At 43.9% G+C, this 26,447-nt stretch overlaps 1 protein-coding gene across 1 annotated transcript in view; it reads left to right on the top strand.

Moving 5' to 3' along the window:
• The window catches only part of cpxm2 (carboxypeptidase X (M14 family), member 2), a 147,675-nt gene that overhangs the window by 35,146 nt on the left and 86,082 nt on the right, over positions 1-26,447 (top strand). Inside the window, exon 4 of the mRNA XM_068002317.1 lies at positions 540-679. Coding sequence (XP_067858418.1) covers positions 540-679 — 140 coding nt within the window. The remainder of the gene's footprint in view (positions 1-539; positions 680-26,447) is intronic.

The following is a 26,447-nucleotide window of genomic DNA, read 5'->3' as shown; positions in this document are numbered from 1 at the left end:
ATCTGCAGCCATCCCCCTGACTAGTTAGTGCATCCAGCGTGGATGCTTTGACCTTTGGCCTTCAGGTCTTGGGAGGCCATTTGGTGACAATAATGGAAACCAGCTTCTGTAAAAAAAAAACTTACCTGAATGTGGAGCCAGGAGGAGCAGGAGTGCTCCTCGTGACCTAGGCTGGCACTGCCTAATTTCTCTCCATTAAGTTATGCCATCGTTGGTTTATAGTTCTTATATCTTTAAAGTTCTGGATTAGAATTTTACTTGAGGGAAAATTGTTCAAAAGGATCAGTAATTAATTTTCTTGTAACTGAATCTGATTTAATGATTGGAGAGTAATTAAGTCCAGTTAATGATCTCATAGCTGTATTATATCAATTGTTGTTGGTTAGAGTTTCTTGATTTTTGTATGTGTAGAAGTTAAGTGGTGAGATGTCATTTAAGTTATTTGTCTGTCATTATTATTTACAGTCTGTTTGAAACTGAAGAGGGTTTAAGCAAATCAGCAGTATAAGCACTTAGACTGTACCTTATCATACCCACAGGCTGGCATCTTTGAAGATGACTTCTATGATGGAGGTTGGTGTGCTGGCAGGAACGATCATTCACAGTGGTTTGAATTGGACGCTAGAAGACTAACTAAATTCACTGGAGTTATAACACAAGGGAGAAACTCACTTTGGTCGTAAGTACTACTATCAAACTTGGTACAAAACATGTTTCAAAACAAAACACCATTTTCTTTAGCAGAATATGTGCAAACAACGAGATTGAAGCCAAGGTTTTTGGGGGCCTAAACTGAGATGTGTAATAAACATTCTTTTTGTTATCACATCTAGACTTGTAAATAAGAAGTCTTGTTAAAGTATTTAAATATGAAGAATTCTTGAAAGGTAAGAGGCAAGTATAGCATTTCAGTATTAGGATTATAATTGTGTCTCACTTAAGGTTAAAAAAATGTTCTATATTTCATTGCAGTTCAAGGTAATTAAAAAAAATTGTGTTTTTTCAATTTTTCAAAAACACATTTTCTTCACATCACTTGCAAGTCTAACCAATAGCTCCCAACTTTTTACTTCAATAGCTTCACACTTAGTCCTTCTTCATCTGTTCACATTCTTGGTCTCATTATCTGCTCTGATCTCAAGCAGAACTCTCACATCTCATCCATGACTAAAGCTGCCTTCAACAAGCTTGGTTTCTTCTTTTGTACCAAACACATTTTTTCTCACTAATTTTTAGAAGCCTAAATCCACCTAAGATTTGAATACTGCTCTCAAGTCTGAGGTGTTCTTTTAACACTTCTCTCATCCTCTTGGACAGCATTCAAGAAAAAAGTTTGTTGCCTGAGAGGCAAACCCTCTCTCACCTCCAGCCTCCAACTCCTTTCTCTCCAACACAACTTAGCAGTAAGTGCAGTTATGAACTTTCCTCTCTTTTTCCTCTTAAGATGGAAATACTTAGCACTGGAACATCTTCATCCTCCCTGGACTTCGTGCCATCTTCAGAATTTAAAAACCTTTGTCATCTATTTCCCACTTCTTAGTTTGTCTTTTTCTCTATCGTCGTCTTTTCTATTTTTCAATCTTGTTCTTCGTTAACTGCCTTCTTTCAATATTGTAAAGCTTAAACTTTTAAAAATCTTTCCTCAAAGCAATTCCCTTTACACTAGAGATCAATCTTTTTACAATATTCTGTACCTTTTCGAATTGAATTGTAGCCTAGAAATGACTGCTGGCCATATTAACAGACCAACACTCACGGGGGTAGTTTTATCTTCTTGTGATGATGGACTATATATCGGATCGATCACCCGTTATACACCCAGTTCGATCTTCCTTTCCATTGAAGTCAAGGTGTATAATGAGCAGCCAATCCAATACTGCCTGTTTTACACTGTTGCTGAAAGTTAAAAGTAACCCTATGTGCTAATATGGCATCTCATTGTCCACTATTTAATGCAGGCATTAGCCTGTTTATTTAAATAAGCTAACAATTCTGGTAAAATAGTGGACAGAGCAACGTCATACAAACGTGATAAGCCTTCGCTAATATCGCCAACAGTAATCTCATATTTTCTGTGGCATGATGACTAAACTGAACTGTCGAGATTCTGTAGACTTATACTACTGTTATGTATTCTAGCATTCTATTTTAAAGAAGTATTTTGACACTTTCTCTGGACATTGATAGTAATCTGCCTACTAGTGTCAGCTTGGTTCAATTGGTAACATTCTTGATACGAGTCAGAGATTGTGGGCTCCGGCCCCATTACAGATTTGAGCTCTATTAAGGCTGGCGCTTCAGTACAGTATTGAGGGAGTGCTACATTGCAGGAGGTGCAATCTTTTGAATGAGTTACTGAACCAAGGGTCTGTCTGCCTGCTCCAGTAGATAAATGAGATCTCATGGCACTATTTGAAAAAGGGCAGGAAGTTTTCCTGGTGCCATGACCAACATTTTTTTTTTTTTTATTCGTTCACGGGATGTGGGCGTCGCTGGCAAGGCCGGCATTTATTGCCCATCCCTAATTGCCCTCGAGAAGGTGGTGGTGAGCCGCCTTCTTGAACCGCTGCAGTCCGTGTGGTGACGGTTCTCCCACAGTGTTGTTAGGAAGGGAGTTCCAGGATTTTGACCCAGCGACAATGAAGGAACGGCGATATATTTCCAAGTCGGGATGGTGTGTGACTTGGAGGGGAACGTGCAGGTGGTGTTGTTCCCATGCGCCTGCTGCCCTTGTCCTTCTAGGTGGTAGAGGTCGCGGGTTTGGGAGGTGCTGTCGAAGAAGCCTTGGCGAGTTGCTGCAGTGCATCCTGTGGATGGTGCACACTGCAGCCACAGTGCGCCGATGGTGAAGGGAGTGAATGTTTAGGGTGGTGGATGGGGTGCCAATCAAGCGGGCTGCTTTATCTTGGATGGTGTCGAGCTTCTTGAGTGTTGTTGGAGCTGCACTCATCCAGGCAAGTGGAGAGTGTTCCATCACACTCCTGACTTGTGCCTTGTAGATGGTGGAAAGGCTTTGGGGAGTCAGGAGGTGAGTCACTCGCTGCAGAATACCCAGCCTCTGACCTGCTCTCGTAGCCACAGTATTTATATGGCTGGTCCAGTTAAGTTTCTGGTCAATGGTGACCCCCAGGATGTTGATGGTGGGGGATTCGGCGATGGTAATGCCGTTGAATGTCAAGGGGAGGTGGTTAGATTCTGTCTTGTTGGAGATGGTCATTGCCTGGCACTTATCTGGCGCGAATGTTACTTGCCACTTATCAGCCCAAGCCTGGATGTTGTCCAGGTCTTGCTGCATGTAGGCTCGGACTGCTTCATTATCTGAGGGGTTGCGAATGGAACTGAACACTGTGCAGTCATCAGCGAACATCCCCATTTCTGACCTTATGATGGAGGGAAGGTCATTGAGGAAGCAGCTGAAGATGGTTGGGCCTAGGACACTGCCCTGAGGAACTCCTGCAGCAATGCCCTGGGGCTGAGATGATTAGCCTCCAACAACCACTACCATCTTCCTTTGTGCTAGGTATGACTCCAGCCACTGGAGAGTTTTCCCCCTGATTCCCATTGACTTCAATTTTACTAGGGCTCCTTGGTGCCACACTCGGTCAAATGCTGCCTTGATGTCAAGGGCAGTCACTCTCACCTCACCTCTGGAATTCAGCTCTTTTGTCCATGTTTGGACCAAGGCTGTAATGAGGTCTGGAGCCGAGTGGTCCTGGCGGAACCCAAACTGAGCATCGGTGAGCAGGTTATTGGTGAGTAAGTGCCGCTTGATAGCACTGTCGACGACACCTTCCATCACTTTGCTGATGATTGAGAGTAGACTGATGGGGCGGTAATTGGCTGGATTGGATTTGTCCTGCTTTTTGTGGACAGGACATACCTGGGCAATTTTCCACATTGTCGGGTGGATGCCAGTGTTGTAGCTGTACTGGAACAGCTTGACTAGAGGCACAGCTAGTTCTGGAGCACAAGTCTTCAGCACTACAGCTGGGATGTTGTCAGGGCCCATAGCCTTTGCTGTATCCAGTGCACTCAGCCGTTTCTTGATATCACGTGGAGTGAATCGAATTGGCCGAAGACTGGCTTCCGTGATGGTGGGGATATCGGGAGGAGGCTGAGATGGATTATCCACTCGGCACTTCTGGCTGAAGATGGTTGCAAACGCTTCAGCCTTGTCTTTTGCACTCACGTGCTGGACTCCGCCATCATTGAGAATGGGGATGTTTGCAGAGCCTCCTCCTCCCGTTAGTTGTTTAATTGTCCACCACCATTCACGACTGGATGTGGCAGGACTGCAGAGCTTTGATCTGATCCGTTGGTTGTGGAATCGCTTAGCTCTGTCTATAGCATGTTGCTTCCGCTGTTTAGCATGCGTGTAGTCCTGAGTTGTAGCTTCACCAGGTTGGCACCTCATTTTTAGGTACGCCTGGTGCTGCTCCTGGCATGCTCTTCTACACTCCTCATTGAACCAGGGTTGATCCCCTGGCTTGTTGGTAATGGTAGAGTGAGGAATATGCCGGGCCATGAGGTTACAGATTGTGCTGGAATACAATTCTGCTGCTGCTGATGGCCCACAGCGCCTCATGGATGCCCAGTTTTGAGCTGCTAGATCTGTTCTGAATCTATCCCATTTCGCACGGTGGTAGTGCCACACAACACGTTGGATGGTGTCCTCAGTGCGAAGACGGGATTTCATCTCCACGAGGACTGTGCGGTGGTCACTCCTACCAATACTGTCATGGACAGGTGCATTTGCGACAGGTAGATTGGTGAGGACGAGGTCAAGTAAGTTTTTCCCTCGTGTTGGTTCGCTCACCACCTGCCGCAGGCCCAGTCTCGCAGCTATGTCCTTCAGGACTCGGCCAGCTCGGTCAGTAGTGGTGCTACCGAGCCACTCTTGGTGATGGACATTGAAGTCCCCCACCCAGAGTACATTTTGTGCCCTTGCTACCCTCAGTGCTTCCTCCAAGTGGTGTTCAACATGGAGGAGGACTGATTCATCAGCTGAGGGAGGACGGTAGGTAGTAATCAGCAGGAGGTTTCCTTGCCCATGTTTGACCTGATGCCATGAGATTTCATGGGGTCCAGAGTCAATGTTGAGGACTCCCAGGGCCACTCCCTCCTGACTGTATACCACTGTACCGCCACCTCTGGTGGGTCTGTCCTGCTGGTGGGACAGGACAGACCCAGGGATGGTGATGGAAGATTCTGGGACGTTGGCTGAAAGATATGATTCTGTGAGTATGGCTATGTCAGGCTGTTGCTTGACTAGTCTGTGGGACAGCTCTCCCAATTTTGGCACAAGTCCCCAGATGTTAGTAAGGAGGACCTTGCAGGGTCGACTGGGCTTGGTGTTTTGCCGTTGTCGTGTCCGGTGCCTAGTGGTCCGATGCCGGGTGGTCCGTCCGGTTTTATTCTTTTTCTGACTTTTCGTAGCGAGATTTTACAACTGAGTGGCTTGCTAGGCCATTTCAGAGGGCAATTAAGAATCAACCACATTGCTGTGGGTCTGGAGTCACATATGGGCCAGACCGGGTAAGGGCGGCAGGCTTCCTTCCCTAAAGGACATTAGTGAACCAGATGGGTTTTTACGACAATCCGGTAGTTTCATGGCCATCATTACTGATACTAGTATTTTAATTCCAGATTTTTATTTAATTAATTGAATTTAATTAATTAATTGAATTTAAATTCGCCAGCTGCCGTGGTGGGATTTGAACTCATGACTCTGGATTTTAGTCCAGGCCTCTGGATTACTAGCCCAGTAACAGATTAACTGTTCATTCATTAATTTACAATTTGTGGGATCTTGCTGTGCACATATATTGGTTGCTGCATTTGCCTACATAACAGTGACTGCGTTTTCAAAAGTAATAAATTGGCTCCCAGACATTTGTAGTGTTTTGTAGGATGTGATAAGGTGCTATATAAATGAAACGTCTTCCTTTTTAGGTCCCTTTATAACTCTCCCTGTGCGAATTTAATGCCATTCATTGTATATTTAATTTGTTAATCAGTTCACTAGAATCTGCTAATTAAGTCTTCAATGTTTTAATTAGTTAATGTTAGCAACAACAAAAACATAAAAATGACTGCTTTGCTAAAGTTAATGGAAGTATTAAATCGTTATAATGCTCTTTGAAAAAACAGGAGCAATCTCTATGGATACCTTCCAACAACAACTACAACTTGTACTTGTACTTGCGAATGGTATGTTGGCCTTCATTGCAAGAGGATTTGAGTACAGGAGCAGGGATGTCTTACTGCAATTATACAGGGCCTTGGTGAGACCACATCTGGAGTATTGTGTGCAGTTTGGTCTCCTTATCTGAGGAAGGATGTCCTTGCCATGGAGGGAGTGCAACGAAGGTTTACCAGACTGATTCTTGGGATGGCAGGACTGAAGTATGAGCAGAGATTGGGTCGACTAGGCCTATATTCACTAGGCCTCCGAAAGCTTGTAGATTTCAAATAAAAATTGTTGGACTATAACTTGGTGTTGTAAAATTGTTTACAATATATTCACTAGAGTTTAGAAGAATGAGAGGCGATCTCATCGAAACATATAAAATTCTAACAGGACCGAACAGACTAGATGCAGGGAGGATGTTCCTGATGGTTGGGGAGTCCAGAACCAGGGGTCACAGTCTCAGGATACGGGGTATGCCATTTAGAACCGAGACGAGGAGAAATTTCTTCACTCAGAAGGTGGTGAACTTGTGGAATTCTCTATCACAGAAGGCAGTGGAGGCCAAGTCATTAGATGAATTCAAGAAGGAGATAGATATATTTCTTAATGCTAAAGGGATCAAGGGATATGGGGAAAAAGCGGGAACTGGGTACTGAGTTAGACGATCAGCCATGATCATTTTGAATGGCGGAGCAGGCCTGAATGGCCGAATGGCCTTCTCTTGCTCCTATTTTCTATGTTTCTATGTATTTATATAGCGCCTTTAATGTAGTAAAACGTCCTAAGTCGCTTCACAGGAGAAATTATCAAAAAAAATTTGTTTGTGGATTCTCAAGTTGCCTGGGTTGTGTATTCTCAAGTGGAACATATTCCATTTCCCAGGCAAATCTCAGCTTGTGCACAAGCCGTTCAGACTGTTCCGTTTTTAGGCGCTGAAGTTCCTTCTACCCTGAAGCAGGGTTTAAAACGTGAATGTCATGAGTGCTCAGCACACAACTGATGGGATGAATGGGTTGAAACAATGAGTCAAGTAACAGTGCGCTGTTTTGAGAAAAATATAACTGTTTCCCCACAAGATTATCAAAAAGCTGTGAATGAATGCCCTGGGCTTTTGTGGTATTTGAGGAAATGGGAGTGAACAACTAAAATTCCTCTGTCCTTTTTAGCATTTTTAGGAAAAGATAGGAAAAATAAGAAAATGAAAATTTAAATTTATTTTATACATCTTTTTAATTTTTTATCCAATTTTTAATGAAACCAGAAAAAGTTCAATAAGTTGTAAAACATTATAAATAATGTTTTAGATTAATTTGGTCTCCTTTAACAAATAGTTATTTCAAATAAAAAAAATCCCCTAATTGTCAGATGAGGGAATCAAACCCACGCAGCCTTGGGCTCTCCTCGGAATAGAATTATAAAGTGACTTGCAGACTTGCACTTATTGCTGATTTATAGAGATTGCGGCCTAGAAATTTGATTGCGTCATGTGCTAAATGGTCGCGTAAGCCACCGATATGGCGGGCAAGAAGCACTCACTCATTTCAAACCGAAGTGCCTCGTTCACCATATTGGATCAGGCTTCTCCAGAGCGCACGCTGGAGGTGGTGGAGGTATGAACAGAGAGTAAGAGAGCAGTAATCTTATCTTGTCAACTCTGGTGAGGTCATTGAACTTTTTGCGACATTGCAGCCATGTCCTTGGAGCTAAGCTGCTGGCATTGACCTCCTTAGTGTCCTTTTCCCACTGGCGGTAGAGTTGTTGCTGGAAGCTTTCTGTCCCCTGGATTGGAGCGGGGGATGGGGGGGAAAGAGGATCTTCCTCCTCTTGTCCATTGCTCGTACCAGGGTCTCCAAGGGAGCCTCCGAGAACCTGGGGGCCCGATCTGCAGGTCTTGCAGCCGTTTCTCTGCTTACAAGCTTTCCCTGTTATCTGCAGCTAAAGTGCACCTCCGCTTTGAGAAGTGCTGGCTGCCTTTGAGTGGCATCAGAGATGCCCCCCCCATAACAGGCATACAGCCAATAAACAGCCAGGGTAGTGATGGTTGCATGTCTGACTCATGATAATGAGGAAACAACATGAATATTGCGTGCTGCCTGGGATAAGTGCTGCCTCTGACAGTGTAGCACTCCCCCAGTACTGCACTAGAGTGCCAGCATGTGGAGTGCCCACTGCGTGCCCGTTTCTACTACCCATGCGATGAAGTTGAAAATTACCCCCACTCTTCCATTGCACCTAAACTGCAAAGCACACTTCTCTTTAAGGTGGAGGTGGCAGCTGAGGATCAGAAAACAGATGCTGAAGTATCCAGGCTGTCAGAGAAGGAAAGAAAAGAAAGACTTGCATTTATATAGCACCTTTCATGACCTCAGGGTGCCCCAAAGTGCTTTACAGCCAATTTAGTACTTTTGAAGTGTAGTCACTATTGTAATGTTGGGTATGCGGCAACCAATTTGTTGACAGCAAGGTCCCACAAACAACAATGTGATAATGACCAGATAATCTGTTTTAGTGATGTTGGTTGAGGGATAAATATTAGCCAGGGCACTGCAGAGAACTCCTTTGCTCTTCTTCGAATAGTGCCATGGGATTTTTTCCATCCTCCTGAGAGGGCGGACGGGGCCTCGGTTTACCATCTCATCCGAAAGACGGCACTTCCGACAGTGTAGCCCTCCCCCAGTACTGCACTGGAGTGCCAGCCTAGATTATGTGCTCAGGTCCCTGGAGTGAGACTTAGACCCACAACCCTCTGAGGTGAGAGTGCTACCACTGCGGCACGGCTTTTTCAGTGGGATCAGCAGCCATAGGTGCAGAGGGTAGCTGATTTGGGGAAACACACTGAACATGTACTGAAGAACTGAACAGTGGTGACTCGAAGGTCAACTTGGATTGATGTGGGAATAATCCTGCTGATTTCAAGCATGGACAGTGCAGATCCAGGAGCTGACTACGGATGGTTGTTATGTATGCTTCTGGCCATCCAGTTTTCAAGCTTCAAAGGAATGTTTCAGGAAAGCATCCAACAATGGTCTTATTCTTGAATATTTGAGTGAGAAACATCCCTACCCCCATCTAAGTTAAAATGAAAATTCAGAATTAAAATCCCTTGCTATGTCATGCTTGCTTTCCTGATTAAGGTTGCTATTTTTATGTTATTTCTGCAGCTGGGTACTGAACTGCAATGTTTTGTTACTTGGCCTTGGCTCCCAGCATCTCCCTCTCCCACTCTTTGCTTTCAATAGCACGGGTACGTGAAGGAAATCAGGCCAAGGGAAGAAATGTCATGGTCCAATGCCCCAGCTTAAAGAAAATAGTGGTCACAACACAGTAAGCTTGTTGTAAAAGAATTTAATGAGAATTTTCTTTTAAAATACTGGATTCAAGGGTGTATTTTCTATGCAGATTATCAAAGATAACTCCATTATAAATCCTTACCCTGAAATCTTTTATGAAGCTACCTTTCTTTGGTGGCGGGTTTTCTTTCAGCCTAATTACATTTCATTTTATTCAAATACTAATGAATTCCTAAAAGGGCTGTAAACTCAAAAGCAAAATACTGCGAATGCTGGAAATCTGAAATAAAAACAGAAAATGCTGGAAAAGCTCAGCGAGTGAGGCAGCATCTGTGGAGAAAGAAACAGAGTTAACGTTTCAGGTCGAAGACGTTTCTGGACTGTAAGGGCTGTAAACTATTCATTAATGAGGTCATTTGTTCTGATAGTAGACTTGCTGGTAAAGTTGCTAAGCTGAGGAGATGGCTAACTGCAGTCAAAGTAAGTATTTTCTTCTTGGATGCAGAACTTGTGATCAGGCTTGAATAGGGAAATAAGTGTACTTCTGACTTTCCAATTGTCTATAATACCCTGCATCCTAATATATACAGCACCTAATACTAATTGGCTGAAATTTCCTCCACTTAAAGATTGGGAAGACCGAAGCCATTGTCTTCGGCCCCCACTACAAACTCCGTTCCCTAGCCACTGATACCATCCCCTCCCTGGCCATTGTCGCAGCATGAACTGGACTGTTTACAACCTCTGTGTCCGATTTGACCCTTAGCTGAGCTTTCGACACCATATCCTCTCCATCACAAATTTCCACCTCCATAATAACGACCATCTCCGTCCCTGCTTCAGCCTATCCGTTGCTGAAACCCTTAATCATATCTCCAAACTCTACTATTCCAATGCTCTCTTGGCCGGCCTCCCATCTTCCACCCCCCCATAAACTTAAGCTCATCCAAAACTCTGTAGCTCGTATCCTAACTCGCACCAAGTCCCGTTCACTCATCACCCCTGTGCTCAATGACCTAAATTGGATCCTGGTCCACCAATGCCTTGATTTTAAAATCCTCATCCGCAAGGTCAGATCTCTCCATGGCCTCGCCCCTCCTTATCTCTGTAATGTCCTTCAGCCCTACAACCCTCCAAGATCTCTGTGTGCCTCCAACTCTGGCCTCTTGTGCAACCCCCACTTCCTTCGCCCCACCATTGCCGGCCATGCCTTCAGCCGCCTAGGCCTTAAGCTCTGGAATTCCCTTCTTCAACTTCTCTGCTTCTCCACCTCTCTCTCCTCCTTTGACGTTCCTTAAAACCTACCTCTTTGACCAAGCTGTCACCTGTCCTAATATCTCCTTTTTCTCGGTGTCAAATTTTGTCTGATTAAACTCCTGTGAAGCTCCTTGGGATGTTTTACACTGTTAAAGACACTATATAAATACAAGATGTTGCTGTAGAGACCTAAAATATCCTGCCACTTACCTACCTGTTCAACAGTAGTTTGTAAAGTCCTTAGTGTAGTTTAGTAATAGACTGTACTTCATTTGCAAAAACAGAAGAGTTTCACTGCTCCAAATGCTGAGCCAGCACAGGACCTTTGCGTATGTGCACAGTGCTCAAAACCCATCGCACTCATACTTGAAGGTCCTGTGCTTGCGCACAAAACAGTTTGGGGCTCTCTGGGTGATATTGGAAGTGGAGTCGCACAGCGCAGGCCCCACTTCATCAAGCTTGAATCCAAGCGAGAATTATGAGGTATTCTTTGGTGATATTAGAAGAGAAAGCAGGCAGCAAGGAACATACATTGCTGTGGATGCACAGTACAAAATTTCAAGGCATTTTGGGATGACTCAAAGGACAGACAGGGTAACACTAGAAACAAGGCTGCAAACACTTACTGTTGGCTTGAAACTCTGATGGTTGGCGTGTATGCTGATGCCCATATGGGCACCATGTGTGACTCTTTGCACGAAAGAGGAAACTGCGATCCACTGAAACCCGTACGCCTTTCCAGATCAAAGTCTTTTTGCCAAAGGAAAAATGATAAAAGTGTTGTTATCTTGCAAACTTAGTGGTTATCATTTTTTTTAATCGTTCATGGGATGTGGGCGTCGCTGGCAAGGCCAGCATTTATTGCCCATCCCTAATTGCCCTTGAGAAGGTGGTGGTGAGCCGCCTTCTTGAACCACTGCATTCCGTGTGGTGAAGGTTCTCCCACAGTGTTGTTAGGAAGGGAGTTCCAGGATTTTGACCCAGCGACGATGAAGGAACGGCGATATATTTCCAAGTCGGGATGGTGTGTGACTTGGAGGGGAACGTGCAGGTGGTGTTGTTCCCATGTACCTGCTGCCCTTGTCCTTCTAGGTGGTAGAAGACGTGGGTTTGGGAGGTGGTGTGGCGAGTTGCTGCAGTGCATCCTGTGGATGATACACACTGCAGCCACAGTGCGCCGGTGGTGAAGGGAGTGAATGTTTAGGGTGGTGGATGGGGTGCCAATCAAGCGGGCTGCTTTGTCCTGGATGGTGTCGAGCTTCTTGAGTGTTGTTGGAGCTGCACTCATCCAGGCGTGTCACTTGCCGCAGAATACCTAGCCTCTGACCTGCTCTTATAGCCTCAGTATTTATGTGGCTGGTCCAGTTAAGTTTCTGGTCAATGGTGACCCCCAGGATGTTGATGGTGGGGGATTCAGTGATGGTAATGCCGTTGAATGTCAAGGGGAGGTGGTTAGACTCTCTCTTGTTGGAGATGGTCATTGCCTGGCACTTGTCTGGCATGAATGTTACTTGCCACTTATCAGCCCAAGCCTGGATGTTGTCCAAGTCTTGCTGCATGCGGGCATGGACTGCTTCATTATCTGAGGGCAAATGCAACTGAACACTGTGCAATCATCAGCGAACATCCCCATTTCTGATCTTATGATGGAGGGAAGGTCATTGAGGAAGCAGCTGAAGATGGTTGGGCCTAGGACACTGCCCTGAGGAACTCCTGCAGCAATGTCTTGGGCTGAGATGATTAGCCTCCAACAACCACTACCATTTTCCTTTGTGCTAGGTATGACTCCAGCCACAGGAGAGTTTCCCCCCTGATCCCCATTGACTTCAATTTTACTCGGACTCCTTGGTGCCACACTCGGTCAAAATCTGCCTTGATGTCAAGGGCAGTCACTCTCTCCTCACCTCTGGAATTCAGCACTTTAGTCCATGTTTGGACCAAGGCTGCAATGAGGTCTGGAGCCGAGTGGTCCTGGCGGAACCCAAACTGAGCATCGGTGAGCAGGTTATTGGTGAGTAAGTGCTGCTTGATAGCACTGTCGACGACACCTTCTATCACTTTGCTGATGATTGAGAGTAGGCTGATGGGGCGGTATTTGGCCGGATTGGAATTTTCCTGCTTTTTGTAGACAGGACATACCTGGGCAATTTTCCGCATTGTCGGGTAGATGCCAGTGTTGTAGCTGTACTGGCTTTTTCACACATATGTGCACTGCGACTGTTTCATATCGTAGTTGTCTCCTGGCTGGCTAAGAAGAATGCGATGGATGGTAACCTCCACATCTGCGGGAAGAGCCTTGTTCCAAATGTTGTTTACAGGTTGTTGCACAGCAGATGGGACAACTCTGTGGTAGCCTGCCATTTGAAGTGGAGGTGGTGAAGACAGGTCTCCTCTGACATGGCCAGGTGCAGTTCTCAGGGTAGTGATGGGTGTGGCAGAATGCCTCAGGTTGTTGCACTTTTTGGCTTCTCAGTAATTCTCTCCCTCGTTTAAGTCATGCAGCATGTTCAGAATCCCAAAGGATAATGAAGAAAAGTAATAGAGAGGGGAAAAAACAAAGTTGCAAAAATAGAGGTCTTTAGAACAAATCCAATGACTGCATGAACTAAAGTACAGCCTAAGGTACGTGAAACATAAAAAAAACAAATGTTTTTATCTTCTTTTGAGAGACCTGCTTGTGCGGGTGAACTCCCAAACTTTCCAGTGTGCCCAATTTTTATGGGCCATGCTAGTGCTGTGGGCAGGCCATTACCCAAAGTTGTAAAATCCGGGCACTAAAATGTTAAAACAGGATTTGCATATTTTAATGAAGGCGCAGATGCCAGTAGCACGACCTCACTTTTCACCCCCAAATCATGGGTTGCAAAATCAGGCCCACGGCAGCTGCCTGCGAGGTCCTGCTGGCTGTATGGGGCCTCACATAATCTGGGCTTGAGTCTCAGAAATGGAGGCAGCCTGGGAACTATTAAGATTTTGCATTTTTACTCTTTTAGCAGATCTTTAGTACTTGACTGATTGTTTTAACGAGGTATTTTGAAATGTAAATTGGCTGAATAATAAGTACATACGATGGAACACTTAAGAGGCAGTGAATTATTAGTTACAAAAGAGTACCATGATTACAAGGGTTTCACATACTTTTTTTTTGACTGACTTTAGCTTTTGACAGCAAAAGAAACTGTTCAAAGCTGCACAGGAACATCTTGCCAAAAGATCAATCAGGAGCTGGAAGCCCTGATGTTAGGGGACATTTCAGGCAGGTCTTGCTGCAGGATCTCTAGTTATTTTCTAGCTTATTTACCATTGCTCTCAGTAATTATGTCACTGGCCAGGGAACTGCCGGAGAAGTGGAATGTTTAGTAATACGTAACCATGAAAATGCATATAGGAATATTTAATCTTTTAACACAAATCCAACATTGCTATTAGATTAATTAAGTATTTTGGAATCGTACTGTTTAACAGAAGTAATGGAATCTCATTTTTAGAATTGAAGAGAATCTGTGATGAGATCTTCTGCTTGAAGCACCTATATTGTGGAATTGTTCATTTTTATTTACTTTTTTACAATTAGGCAGTTGTAGAATCTCCTAAAACTATTATTTTAATATATGCCCCTATAATTTTATTTTTATTTTCCTCATTATTAAAGCCTGTTTACTGAGCAACTCTCCCATAAATGTTCTCCCCCAGAGAATAATTTCTATTCCTCAACACTATTGTGCATCTGTTTACTACTTTTCATTGCTTTATACAGTTTGATTAATGTTATTTGAAGATTGGTGCTATCCCCTATGATTTTGCTATGTAATTTGTTTTGTCTCCAGAGCCTTTCTTAAATTAAAAAAAATATTTTCACAGACATGTTTTAGTATTTTTCAAAGGTATTTCCCTTTTGAAACCATTTTCACTCAATTTCTAGAATGACTCAGCTGCTGCAGCAATGCATGGGCTGCAGTCTTGAGAAAGAGTCACAAAACAAATATAAGTACCTTTAATTGACATAAGAGTTGTATAATGCACCCATCAATGTTTGATTCACAATGTGATACATTTTGGTTTCTTTTAAATTAATGTAATAGCCATTAACTATCACTAGACTTCTTTAGCGTACATATGAGTGCTCCATAATACTAACTAAGGTGTAATTCCTCATTGATAATTTTTGCAAAAAGCTGATGTGAGCACAAAATGGGAAATCATGTTTTGGGCTCATTTGACTTTTTTATTGCTCAGGTTATTCACTCCCTAAAGGTGTTTTTATAATATAGGTGTGTGCCAAGAGGCAGATACCCAGATCTCCATTCATCAGCTGCACCCCTTAGTGTAAAGAGAGGAACTTCTGGGTGCGAAAAATACAGGTGTACAAATATTCTACCAGATTAGGGACTGAATTTCTGTGAAATAAAGCAGGACAGTTGGTTCCTGTGTCGGCACTCCAGGTGACCACACTACACAGCGGAGCTCGGCAGCAGCATTAAAGAGACCAGCTCACAACAGCTTAAAAGCAGAGGAGCATGGCCCACAGAGGGCACTCTCCTGAAACAGGACAAGTGCATTCATTAATGGAAGAAAGGTGACGACGCCAATGCTTTTACAGTATTATAGTAAAATATTTTCAACAAGATACCAGTGAGGGTGACAACACCGCGAAGGAGTCCAGTCCTGAGCATGATACCATGGGGCAACGGATTATACAGTGAGGTGTAGAAATGCAGTAGTCATACGGGATTCGATAGCCAGAGGGATAGATAGGCATTTCTGTGACCGTTGACGTGAGTCCCGCGTGGTGTGTTGCCTCCCTGGTGCCAGGGTAGACATCATCACGGAGAGCGTGCAGAGCATTCTGCGGGGGAAGGAGAACAGCCAGAAGTCATGGTCCATGTGGGTACTGATAACATAGGAAAGAAAAAGGATGAGGTCCTGCAGTCAGAGTTTCAGGAGCTAGGGAGCAAGCTAAAAAGCAGGACCTCAAAGGCAGTAATCTCTGGAAAACTCCCAGTGCCACGTGCTAGTGAGTACAGAAATAGGAAGATAAGGCAAGTTAATGTGTGACTAGAGACATGGTTCAAGAGGGAGGGCTTCGGATTCTTGGGGCATCGGGACCAGTTCTGGGGCAAGAGAGACCTGTTCAAGACGGACAGGTTGCACCTCAACAGAGCTGGGACCAATGTCCTCACGGGGAGATTCACTAGTGCTGTGAGGGAGGGTTAAAACTAATTTGGCAGGGGTTGGGCACCAAGATGTCGCATTAGAAAGGAGAAACAAGGTGCAGAAAGGATTGGGAGAGACAGATAGCATTAGAGTAAGAAATAGTACAGTATTAGGTGGGATCAGACTGGGAGAAAATACAAGAAGGTCTAAGATAGAGTGCATGTGTGTAAACGCACAAAGGGTGGTAAATCAGTCTACTCTCAGTCATCAGCAAAGTGATGGAAGGTGTCGTCGACAGTGCTATCAAGCAGCACTTACTCACCACTAACCTGCTCACCGATGCTCAGTTTGGGTTCCGTCAGGACCACTCGGCTCCAGACCTCATTACAGCCTTGGTCCGAATAAGGACAAAAGAGCTGAATTTCAGAGGTGAAGTGAGAGTGACTGCCCTTGACATCAAGGCAGCATTTGACCAAGTTTGGCACCAAGGAGCCTTATTAAAATTGAAGTCAATGGGAATCAGGGAGAAAACTCTCCAGTGACTGGAGTCATACCTAGCACAAAGGAAGATGGTAGTGGTTGTTGGAGGCCAATCATCTCAGCCCCAGGACATCACAGCAGGAGTTCCTCAGGGCAGTGTCCTAGGCCCAACCATCTTCAGCTGCTTCATCAATGGCCTTCCCTCCATCATAAGGTCAGAAATAGGGACGTTTGTTGATGACTGCACAGTGTTCAGTTCCATTCGCAACCCCTCAGATAATGAAGCAGTCCATGCCTGCTTGTAGCAAGACCTGGACAACATCCAGGCTTGGGCTGATAAGTGGCAAGTAATATTTGTGCCACACAAGTGCCAGGCAATGACCATCTCCAACAAGAGAGAATCCAACCATCTCCCCTTGACATTCAATGGCATTACCATCACCGAATCCCCCACAATCAACATCCTGGGGGTTACCATTGACCAGAAACTTAACTGGACCAGCTACATAAATACTGTGACTACAAGAACAGGTCAGAGACTGGGAATTCTGCAGCAAGTGACTCACCTCCTGACTCCCCAAAGCCTTTCCACTATCTACAAGGCACAAGTCAGGAGTGTGATGGAATACTCTCCACTTGCCTGGATGGGTGCAGCTCCAACAACACTCAAGAAGCTTGACACCATCCAGGACAAAGTAGTCCCCTTGATTGGCACCAAATCCACCACCTTAAAAATTCACTTCCTCCACCACCAGCGCACCGTGGCTGCTGTGTGTACCATCTACAAGATGCACTGTAGCAACTTGCCTTGGCTTCTTTGACAGCACGTCCCAAACCTGTGACCTCTCCCGCCTAGAAGGACAAGGGCAGCAGGCACATGGGAACACCACCACCTGCACGTTCCCATCCAAGTCACACACCATCCTGACTTGGAAATATATCACTGTTCCTTCATCATCGCTGGGTCAAAATCCTGGAATTCCCTACCTAACAACACTATGGGAGAACCTTCACCACACGGACTGCAGTGGTTCAAGAAGGTGGCTCTCCACCACCTTCTCAAGGGCAACTAGGGATGGGCAATAAATACTGGCCTTGCTATTACATCCCAGGAATGAATAACAAAAAAAGTTGGTGAGCTGCAGGTGCAAATAGCCACATGGGAATATGATGTAATGGTGATTAAGGAGACCTGGCTCAAAAAAGGGCAGGATTGGGTACTAGATAATCCTGGATATAAGGCGTTCAGGAAGGATAGGGAAGGAAAAAAAGGAGGGGGAGTGGTGGCAATATTGATTGAGGAGAATATTGAGGTGCTGGAGAGAGAGGTTGTCCTTCAGGGTTCAAGGACAGAATCTATTTAGTTAGAGTTAACAAACAATAAAGACGCCATTACACTACTGGGTGTATTCTATAGGCCACCAACTAGTGGGAAGGATATATAGGAGCAAATTTGCAGGGAAATTTCAGAGAGGTGCAAGAACTATACAGTAGTGATAATGGGGGACTTCAGCGATCCTAATATAGACTGGGATAGTAATAGTGTAAATGGCAAAGAGGGGGAGGAATTTCTGAAGTGTGTTCAGGAGAACTTTGTTCATCAGTATGTTTCCGGCCCAACGAGGAAAGAGGCATTGTTGGATCTAGTTCTGGGGAGTGAAGTGGGCCAAATGGAGCAAGAATCAGTGAGGGAACATTTAGGGAACAGTAATCATAGTATCATAAGGTTTAGATTAATTATGGAAAAGGACAAGGAGCAATCTAGAGTAAAAATACTTAATTGGAGGAGGGCCAATTTCAGTGGGTTGAGAACAGATCTGGCCCGGGTAAATTGGAATCAAAGAATGCCAGGCAAAACTGTAATCGAACAATGGGCTGCCTTTAAAGAAGAGATGATTTGGGTACAGTCTATGTACATTCCCATGAGGGGGAAAGTTAGGCCAACCAAAACCAAAGCTCCCTGGATGAAGAAAGAGATAGAGACTAAGATGAAGCAGAAAAAGGGGGCATATGACAGATGTCAGGTTGATAATACAAGTGAGAACCAGGCTTAATATAGAAAGTACAGAGGAGAAGTGAAAAGGGAAATAAGAGGAGCAAAGAGGGAGTATGAGAATAGACTTATATAAAAACAGAAAATGCTCAAGAAGAAGAAGAATGTCTTCCAGTTCTGACGAAAGGTCTTCAACCTGAAACGTTAACTCTGTTTCATTCTCCACAGATGCTGCCTGACTTGATGAGCTTCTCCAGCATTTTCTGTTTTTATTTCAGATTTCCAGCATCCGCAGTATTTTGCTTATGAGAATAGACTGGCGGCTAATATAAAAGGGAATCCATAAGTCTTCTATAGGCATATAAATAGTAAACGGGTAGTAAGTGGAGGGGTGGGGCTGATTAGGGACCAAAAAGGAGATCTACACATGGAGGCAAAGGGCATGGCTGAGGTACTAAATGAATACTTTGCGTCAGTCTTTACCAAGGAAGAAGATGCTGCCAAAGTCACAGTAAAAGAGGAGGCAGTTGAGGTACTGGATGGGCTAAAGTTTGAGAAAGAGGAGGCACTAGAAAGGCTGCCTCTACTTAAAGTAGATAAGTCACCTAGTCCGGATGGGATGCATCCTAGATTACTGAGGGAAGTAAAGGTGGAAATTGCAGAGGTACTGACCATAATCTTCCAATCCTCCTTAGATATGGGGGTGGTGCCAGAGGACTGGAGAATTGCAAATGTTACACCCTTGTTCAAAAAAGGGTGTAAGGATAAACCCAGAATCTACAGGCCAGTGATTTTAACCTTGGTGGTGTGGAAGATTTTAGAAACGATAAGCCGGGACCAAATTAATAGTCCTTTGGATAAGTGTGGATTAATAATGGAAAGCCAGCAAGGATTTGTTAAAGGCAAATCATGTTTAACTAACTTGATTGAGTTTCTTGATGAGGTAACAAAGAGGGTTGATCAGGGCAATGCAGTTAATGTTGTGTATATGAACTTTCAAAAGTCGTTTGATAAAGTGCCACATAATAGACTTGTCAGCAGAATTGAAGCCCATGGAATAAAAGGGGCAGTGGCAGCATGGATACGAAATTGGCTTAGTGACAGGAAACAGAGGGTAGTGGTGAACGGTTGTTTTTCAGATTGGAGGGAGGTGTACAGTGGTGTTCCCCCGGGGTCAGTACAAGGACCACTGCTTTTTTAAATATATATTAATGACTTGGGCTTGGGTGTACAAGGCACAATTTCAAAATTTGCAGATGACACAAAACTTGGAAGTGTAGTAAACAGTGAGGAGGATAGTAATAGACTTAAAGAGAACATAGACAGGCTGGTGGAATGGGTGGATGCATGGCAGATGAAATTTAATGCAGAGAAGTGTGAAGTGATACATTTTGGCAGGAAGAATGAGGAGAGGCAATATAAACTAAAAAGTACAACTTTAAAGGGGGTGCAGGAACAGAGAGACCTGGGGGTATATGTGTACAAATCTTTGAAGGTAGCAGGACAGGTTGAGAAAGAGTTAAAAAAGCATACGGGATCCTGGGCTTTATAAATAGAGGCATGGAGTACAAAAGCAAGGAAGTTACGTTGAACCTTTATAAAACACTGGTTCGGCCACAACTGGAGCATTGTGTTCAATTCTGGGCACTATACTTTAGGAACGATGTGAAGGCCTTAGAGAGGGTGCAGAAAAGATTTACTAGAATGGTTCCAGGAATGAGGGACTTCAGTTACATGGATAAACTGGAGAAGCTGGGGTTGTTCTCCTTAGAGCAGAGAAGTTTAAGAGGAGTGTTCAAAATCATGAAGGGTTTAGATAAAGTAAATATATAGAAATTGTTCCCATTGGCAGAAGGTTTGAGAACCAGAGGACACAGATTTAAGATGATTGGCAAAAAATCCAAAGGGGACATGAAGAAAAACTTGTTTATGCTGCGAGTAGTTATGATCTGGAATGCGCTGCCTGAAAGAGTGGTGGAAGCAGATTCAATCGTGGCTTTCAAAAAGGAATTGGATAAATACTTGAAGGGAAAAAATTTGCAGGGCTACGAGGAATGAGCTTGTGAATGGGACGAACTGGATTGCTCTTACAAAGAGCTGGCATGGGCTCGATGGGCTGAATGGCCTCCTTCTGTGCTGTAACTATTTTATGATTCTAAGATCTTTTAAGATTAAATCCAGTTTGAGATCATCCTATCTCTGAGAAAGTGTGAGTTCCACTCTGCTGCTTGCGCTAAAGATAGCACATCACCTTGTGTGAATTCTACTTATTTTAATTACATTTAAACAACATTTGGATTAAAACATCCACTGGAGCCTGATACGTACACAGATCTCTGCATGCGCACCAATTAAAATTGCAGGACCTGTTACTTCCATGGTGCCTGATCACCAGTCGACAGTACGTTCAGCTTGTTTATACCTAGCAGCCTCCAGAGAAGTGGAAACTGTAAGCAAGCCACTGGGACCATTAAAGGATCAGTCAGCCCTCATTAAAATCACAGCTGAGCTACAAGTCCAGTTCCCATGATTGTCAGATTCTGTTTGTGTTCTGCTGTGGATTGCTGCCAGCGTGAAGTAAGCAGGAGTTAGACAGGAAAGCGTTCCTAGTTTTGCACATTTAGCAATAACCGTTTAAAGGAGTTTATAGAATTACATAGAATGTACAGCAGAGAAACAGGCCATTTGGCCCAACAGGTCGGGCCAGTATTTATGCTCTATACGAGCCACCTCCCTCCCTAACTCATTTAACCCTATCAACATATCCTTCTATTCCTTTCTCCCTCATGTGTTTATCTAGCTTCCCCTTAAATGCATGATGTACGATGTGCTAGTAAATGACCAGTCACATTCACCCTAATTACTACCTTAAATGGAGGGAATTGATCAACATACAACTGAAGTTAGCTACAGGGGGTGGCTGTAACTAAAAGCACTGATTAAAATCAGAAGACCATGCGACTGAATTGGGTGCCCTTTTTTTCCCCTTTGAAATGTGAAGCCTTTCACTTTTTCTCTGCTGCGTTGTAAAGAAAATCCTCAGAACGTAAATCGGATGCGTGGGTGGAGATGTGCCCTGTTTCATTTAATCTTTCCGAGCTAAACAACTAGCAGTGTAGGTGCTAATTAAAAATAAAACTCAATGATGGGAAATGGCAATGATTTATGCGCACTGAATGCGTTTTAAAAAGGCAATCAATTTGCTGGATATCTCTGGGATCATTATGTTCTTTGCAGCTTATTCAATACGGGTGGCTCTTCTTAGGGAATAATTAATTCATTGAATTGCTAATGCATTTTTCAAGTAGTTATTTTTCCACAGCCAGCTTCAACAAGCTATCCTTTTTTCTTATCCATCCATACAGGTGTAAAGTAAGGATGAGAATGTTACCAGGGCATAATTGGCTGGAAACTCGGAAGTAAAATTGTAACCATTCAATTAGGTTGTGATCGCACGTTCCGACCCGCCAACTTTACTTCCGGGTTTCGAGGCCGAAAATCCAGCCCCCCCCCCTGCCCTGGCTTCAGGTAAAAATCATACCCGCTGTGCTCGTTCAGAAAGTTAACAATACTCCATCTAAAATAACAGGGCTGTACTCGGATCTGGTGAAATCATTATTTGACACGTAAGTTCTGAAATTTGCTTTTAGAGGAACAGCCTTGGTTCCAATTAGCTACTCTATATTTTACTGAATGTTGGATTAGAAAATATTATTAAAATCTATTTACAGACATAAAAGTAATTGTACAACAATGACACAGGCATGTTGCCATTGTAACTGGGGTTGGAAAAGAATTGGAAGCAACTTATGGAAAAAATGCAAGGTGAAAGGAGTTCTAGCCTGTTAACCACAAGAATTTGGGCAGCAGGTGTCCCAGGGTAGTTACTCCATCTGTATGGGTGTCTGTAACACTTTCTATCATTTTCTAACTCTCTGCCTTTCTGAAGTTCTGGCTTTCTTCCAGGCCTCATTCAGCTAGCAGAAAGGGATAGCAACCTTCAGCAACCTCAGCACTGTCTCATATGAAGTGATAGTGGCATACTTTTTGGAGCAGGATTGGTTTTGCGCTCTCCCCTCTGAAACGAAAACGGTATGCTGGTCCGATCTAATGACAGAACCAGTGTCACAAGTGGTAGGGCAGGGTATTTTTCCTGCTAACAATGGCACACATGCTACACTCCAGGAACTTGCTAGGCAATAGCAGCATGAAAATAAATGAGCCTAAAATGAGGAAAGTCTGCCCGACCAATGTCATCCTGCTTCTGATGCCCCTAAGAGTAGCTGTGTTGGTGTTGCGTCCTGCTGTCACTCTTGCTCATTGACTATGCTTCTAATTTCCACGCAGTCCTCACGTTTACATGACCCAAGTCTAGATCTTCACTTCCCTTCCTGGATTTCTCTCTCTCTCTGGAAATGGGCTTTCCAGGGACATGTATCACAAGCCCGTACACTTACCTAAGTACCTGGATTATTGAAGCAAAGTGTGCTGGGATGCACATTTCTTCCCTTGACATCTGACTGGAGGGGAGTCAGGTTGATGGTTGTAGCCATATACCCTTTGTCAGAACACGGTTCTGGTGGGATAGTCTGTAGTTTGGTATTGGTCTGTTTCTTGCTTTGGGTGCTGACAGACTTCCTATTATATTTCCAACATTTTCAGTTTTTATTTCAAATTTCCTGCATTTTGCAGTTTTTTTTTATATGGGATATATTCTGCTGTGTTAGTGGTCATACTACATGTGACCTGCTGGTGGTGTCCACTGTCCAGCTTCATTGAACTTTCCTTCTGGTTCAACTCCTATCTGCCTGAGCGCAGCCAGGACATCTCCAGCAATACCTTCTATTCCCACACCCACATTGTCACCTTTGGAGTCTGCCAAGGAACCTAAGGATCTATCCTTCACTCCCTCCTTTTCCAGAACAAGGGGACATAAGTATAGGATAGCCGCAAACAGAACAAAAAAAGAATTTATGAGGAATTTCTTTACACGGAGAATGTAAATTTAGGGCACAATGTTTATAGTTGGGGAAAAGGGATAATTTTGTGAGCCTCGGTAGCAGTGAGCATGATCAGGGAATTGGAGCTATATTGTTATAGCCCCGTCTCTGACCTGCATTCATATCTGTTGAGGCACCCTGCCAGTAGCAAAACCTCCGAAAGTGACCTCCAAAGTGATTGTGTGACATTTGGGCCCTGATATCCGGCAGGGCCATTCGGTCATTTCTCTAGGGGTTTTGCTGATCTCGGAGACTGGGAAAATCCCCGTGGAATATCAGGACCTTGGGTTTTTTTGAGAAAATGCCTATTTTCTAACAGTGTTTATTTGATAATTGAAGTATGGCCAACTCAATTAAATCAATTTGGTATTACATAAAAACTATTTGGGTAGAATTTCCACTTTATTCTCCTGATATCCAACTGTAACTTCAGCAGGAGATCATCAGAAATTGCATAAACAACCATTTAGGCCATTTGCTGGGGGTTTCCACCAAAGTTATGGCAGGTGATCGAGAGAACCCCAGTGTAAATTCTACTCCATTGTTTTGAATACATCCGACTAACTACTGTGGACATTGAGGTAGAGATAGAGAATGTATTGGAAGGGAAGTAACTATTGCAGAAACACACACAGAGTATCCATTCAGTAGGGGAAAGCGTAAGTACCATTTGCCCCCTGTGACAGGATCACTAAATGCAATAATCATTTTACCAATTTTTGTTGCAGCAACCAAAAATACTTTAGTCCCCTTTTAAGAAGCTATTTCCTGAAAGGCCAGAACTTTTCACAAACATTATATACTGACGGGGCATGTGCATTGTGCGTTCCAGCAGAAACAATGGGAATTTGTGCTTTAATTCTAATTTGGATAAGTTGAAGCTTTTGTACCTTCTGTGAGAGAGCACTTTACTAAAAGAGCTGCCTGGGTATTCCAACATTGAATAAATCCAGCAGGGATCTGACAAAATCGATCGGTGCCTAATTTCCCAGCCGTCTTATTTGTTGATTGGAAGTCTGCTTGATTTTCTCTAAATTGTTATCAGTCTTACACATCATGATTTCTAATGTCATATTGTACTAAAGCAAGACTGACTGGGGGGGCAATTTCTAACTGCTGGTTACCCGTTTCTCACCTGAAAAATGGGTGGCAAGCAATTGAAAATTGGGGTGGGACACCTCGGCCGTCCCAATGATGACCCAGGCTCACCTGCTGCAATTTTTAGATGGGCCTGTAAATGGGCGAGCAGCTTACCTGCCTGAAACAGGCGGGAGGATGTTTAAGTATGTACAACCTAGGTTGGTTGAAGGGCCCCAATTACAATTTTCAGGTACACAAGTGCAGAGCGTTCTGATTTGTACCAGACGTTGAGCGGCCTAACCAGAGGTCATTAAAGAGAATGGGCAGGCAGAGCAGCTCCTCCGCCAACTTCTTGCCTGTTTTGGGCTCTACTTGAATATCACCCCCGCCACGTTACCAGTGGACACCCGGTGAGTAATGTTAGGAATATGAGCTGGCTGTGGGAATCTCGCAGAGCGAATCAGAAGATCACGGGCTCACTATCCATGAAAGTTCGTTCATTGAAATTGAAAGTCACTGCCGTAAACTGCTAATTTTGAGAGGTTGGCATGATTCTTCTAAAAAGAGGTTGAGTTAGCCTGGCCACCTATGTACTTTAATAAGAGCTGCGGCTTCTAAGCAACTTACTCAGTAGTAGATTGATTCCTGTTGTGAGAGATCCATCATTCCACAAGAGATGAATTTCTAACCACAGTCAATAACATGTTCCTGGCCTATTGGTCTCACCTCAGTGACACCAATAAATTCTAGATGGTGCTTCTTAGCCTTATTAATTAGTTGGTTGATCTTGACAGAATGGGTGAAGGATTGTGCACCCTTAAGGTTAGGAGGTGTTGCAGTGAAAACGATTGATAATATCACTGGCATTTTGGTTGCTCATAACTGCCTGTCAGCTCTGGGCATTTAGTTGTCTTGCATCACATTCTCGCCTGCTATCATAGAAAGGAGATTTGGAGTGATCTGTGTGGCACTTTCCCATGTCAGAATGCTTTATTTTCATGTCTTTCAGTGCAATGAATAATCCACTGACCTAGTCCAACTGTTGGAACTTTTTTAACAGAAGAATACTGCGACAATTTATAGCTAAAATGATACATTCAACAATAGCAACAACAACTTGCATTTATATAGCGGCTTTAACTTAGTAAATCGCCCCAAGGCGCTTCACCAGAGCCTTATCAAACAAAATTTGACACTGAGCCACATTAGGAGATATTAGGACAAGTGACCAAAAGCTTGGGCAAAGAGGTAGGTTTTAAGTGGCGTCTTAAAGGAGGAGAGAGAGGTAGAGAAGTTTAGGGAAGGAATTCCAGAGCCTAGGGCCTAGGCAGCTGAAGGCACGGCCACCAATGGTGGGGCGAAGCAAATTGGGGATTGCAAGAGGCCAGAATTGGAGGAGCATAGAGATTTGGAGGGTTGTAGGGCTGGAGGAGGTTACAGAGATAGGGAGGGATTTGAAAACAAGGATGAGAATTCTAAATTTCCCTTTAGCTCTCATGGTACTTCCCTGGCTAATACCAACCAAAATGACCCTTTTTTAATTTAAAAGTAAGAATCTTGAAATGTTTTTTTCACCATCCATTGCTGGGAGGGTAGATGGGAGACCTGTGCCCAGTCTTCAAACTGTTCTCAAACTGGCAGCTAGGAAGTAAGGAGCTTTAGGTGGCATTACTTTTTTCTTTTTCTTCCTGTGTATTAGGAACCCTTTGGCCTATGGTTGGTAACATGACTAAGATTGGTCATTCAAAGTGTGTCATGTGGTACATTGTTGACCTTACCCACTGAGGCACCACACTTGCACTGGATCCTAGATAATAAATCTCATTATTTTTGAAAATAATTGATTTTAAAAGCACTGACAAACTTAAGCGGGTTCCTGGCAAAAGCCGGGAATGTGACTGTAACAAGATTCTTGGGACTTAACGTTAGGTTGGATTGCAGCTTTTGCGATGCTGTGGAGTCTTCAGAACTCAGTGTTGGGTCAGATCAGGGCTCAGAGTTGG

This window comes from Heptranchias perlo, chromosome 21, assembly GCF_035084215.1.
Source record: "Heptranchias perlo isolate sHepPer1 chromosome 21, sHepPer1.hap1, whole genome shotgun sequence".
Lineage (NCBI taxonomy): Eukaryota > Metazoa > Chordata > Chondrichthyes > Hexanchiformes > Hexanchidae > Heptranchias > Heptranchias perlo.
This window is presented reverse-complemented; position numbering and strand designations above follow the sequence as displayed.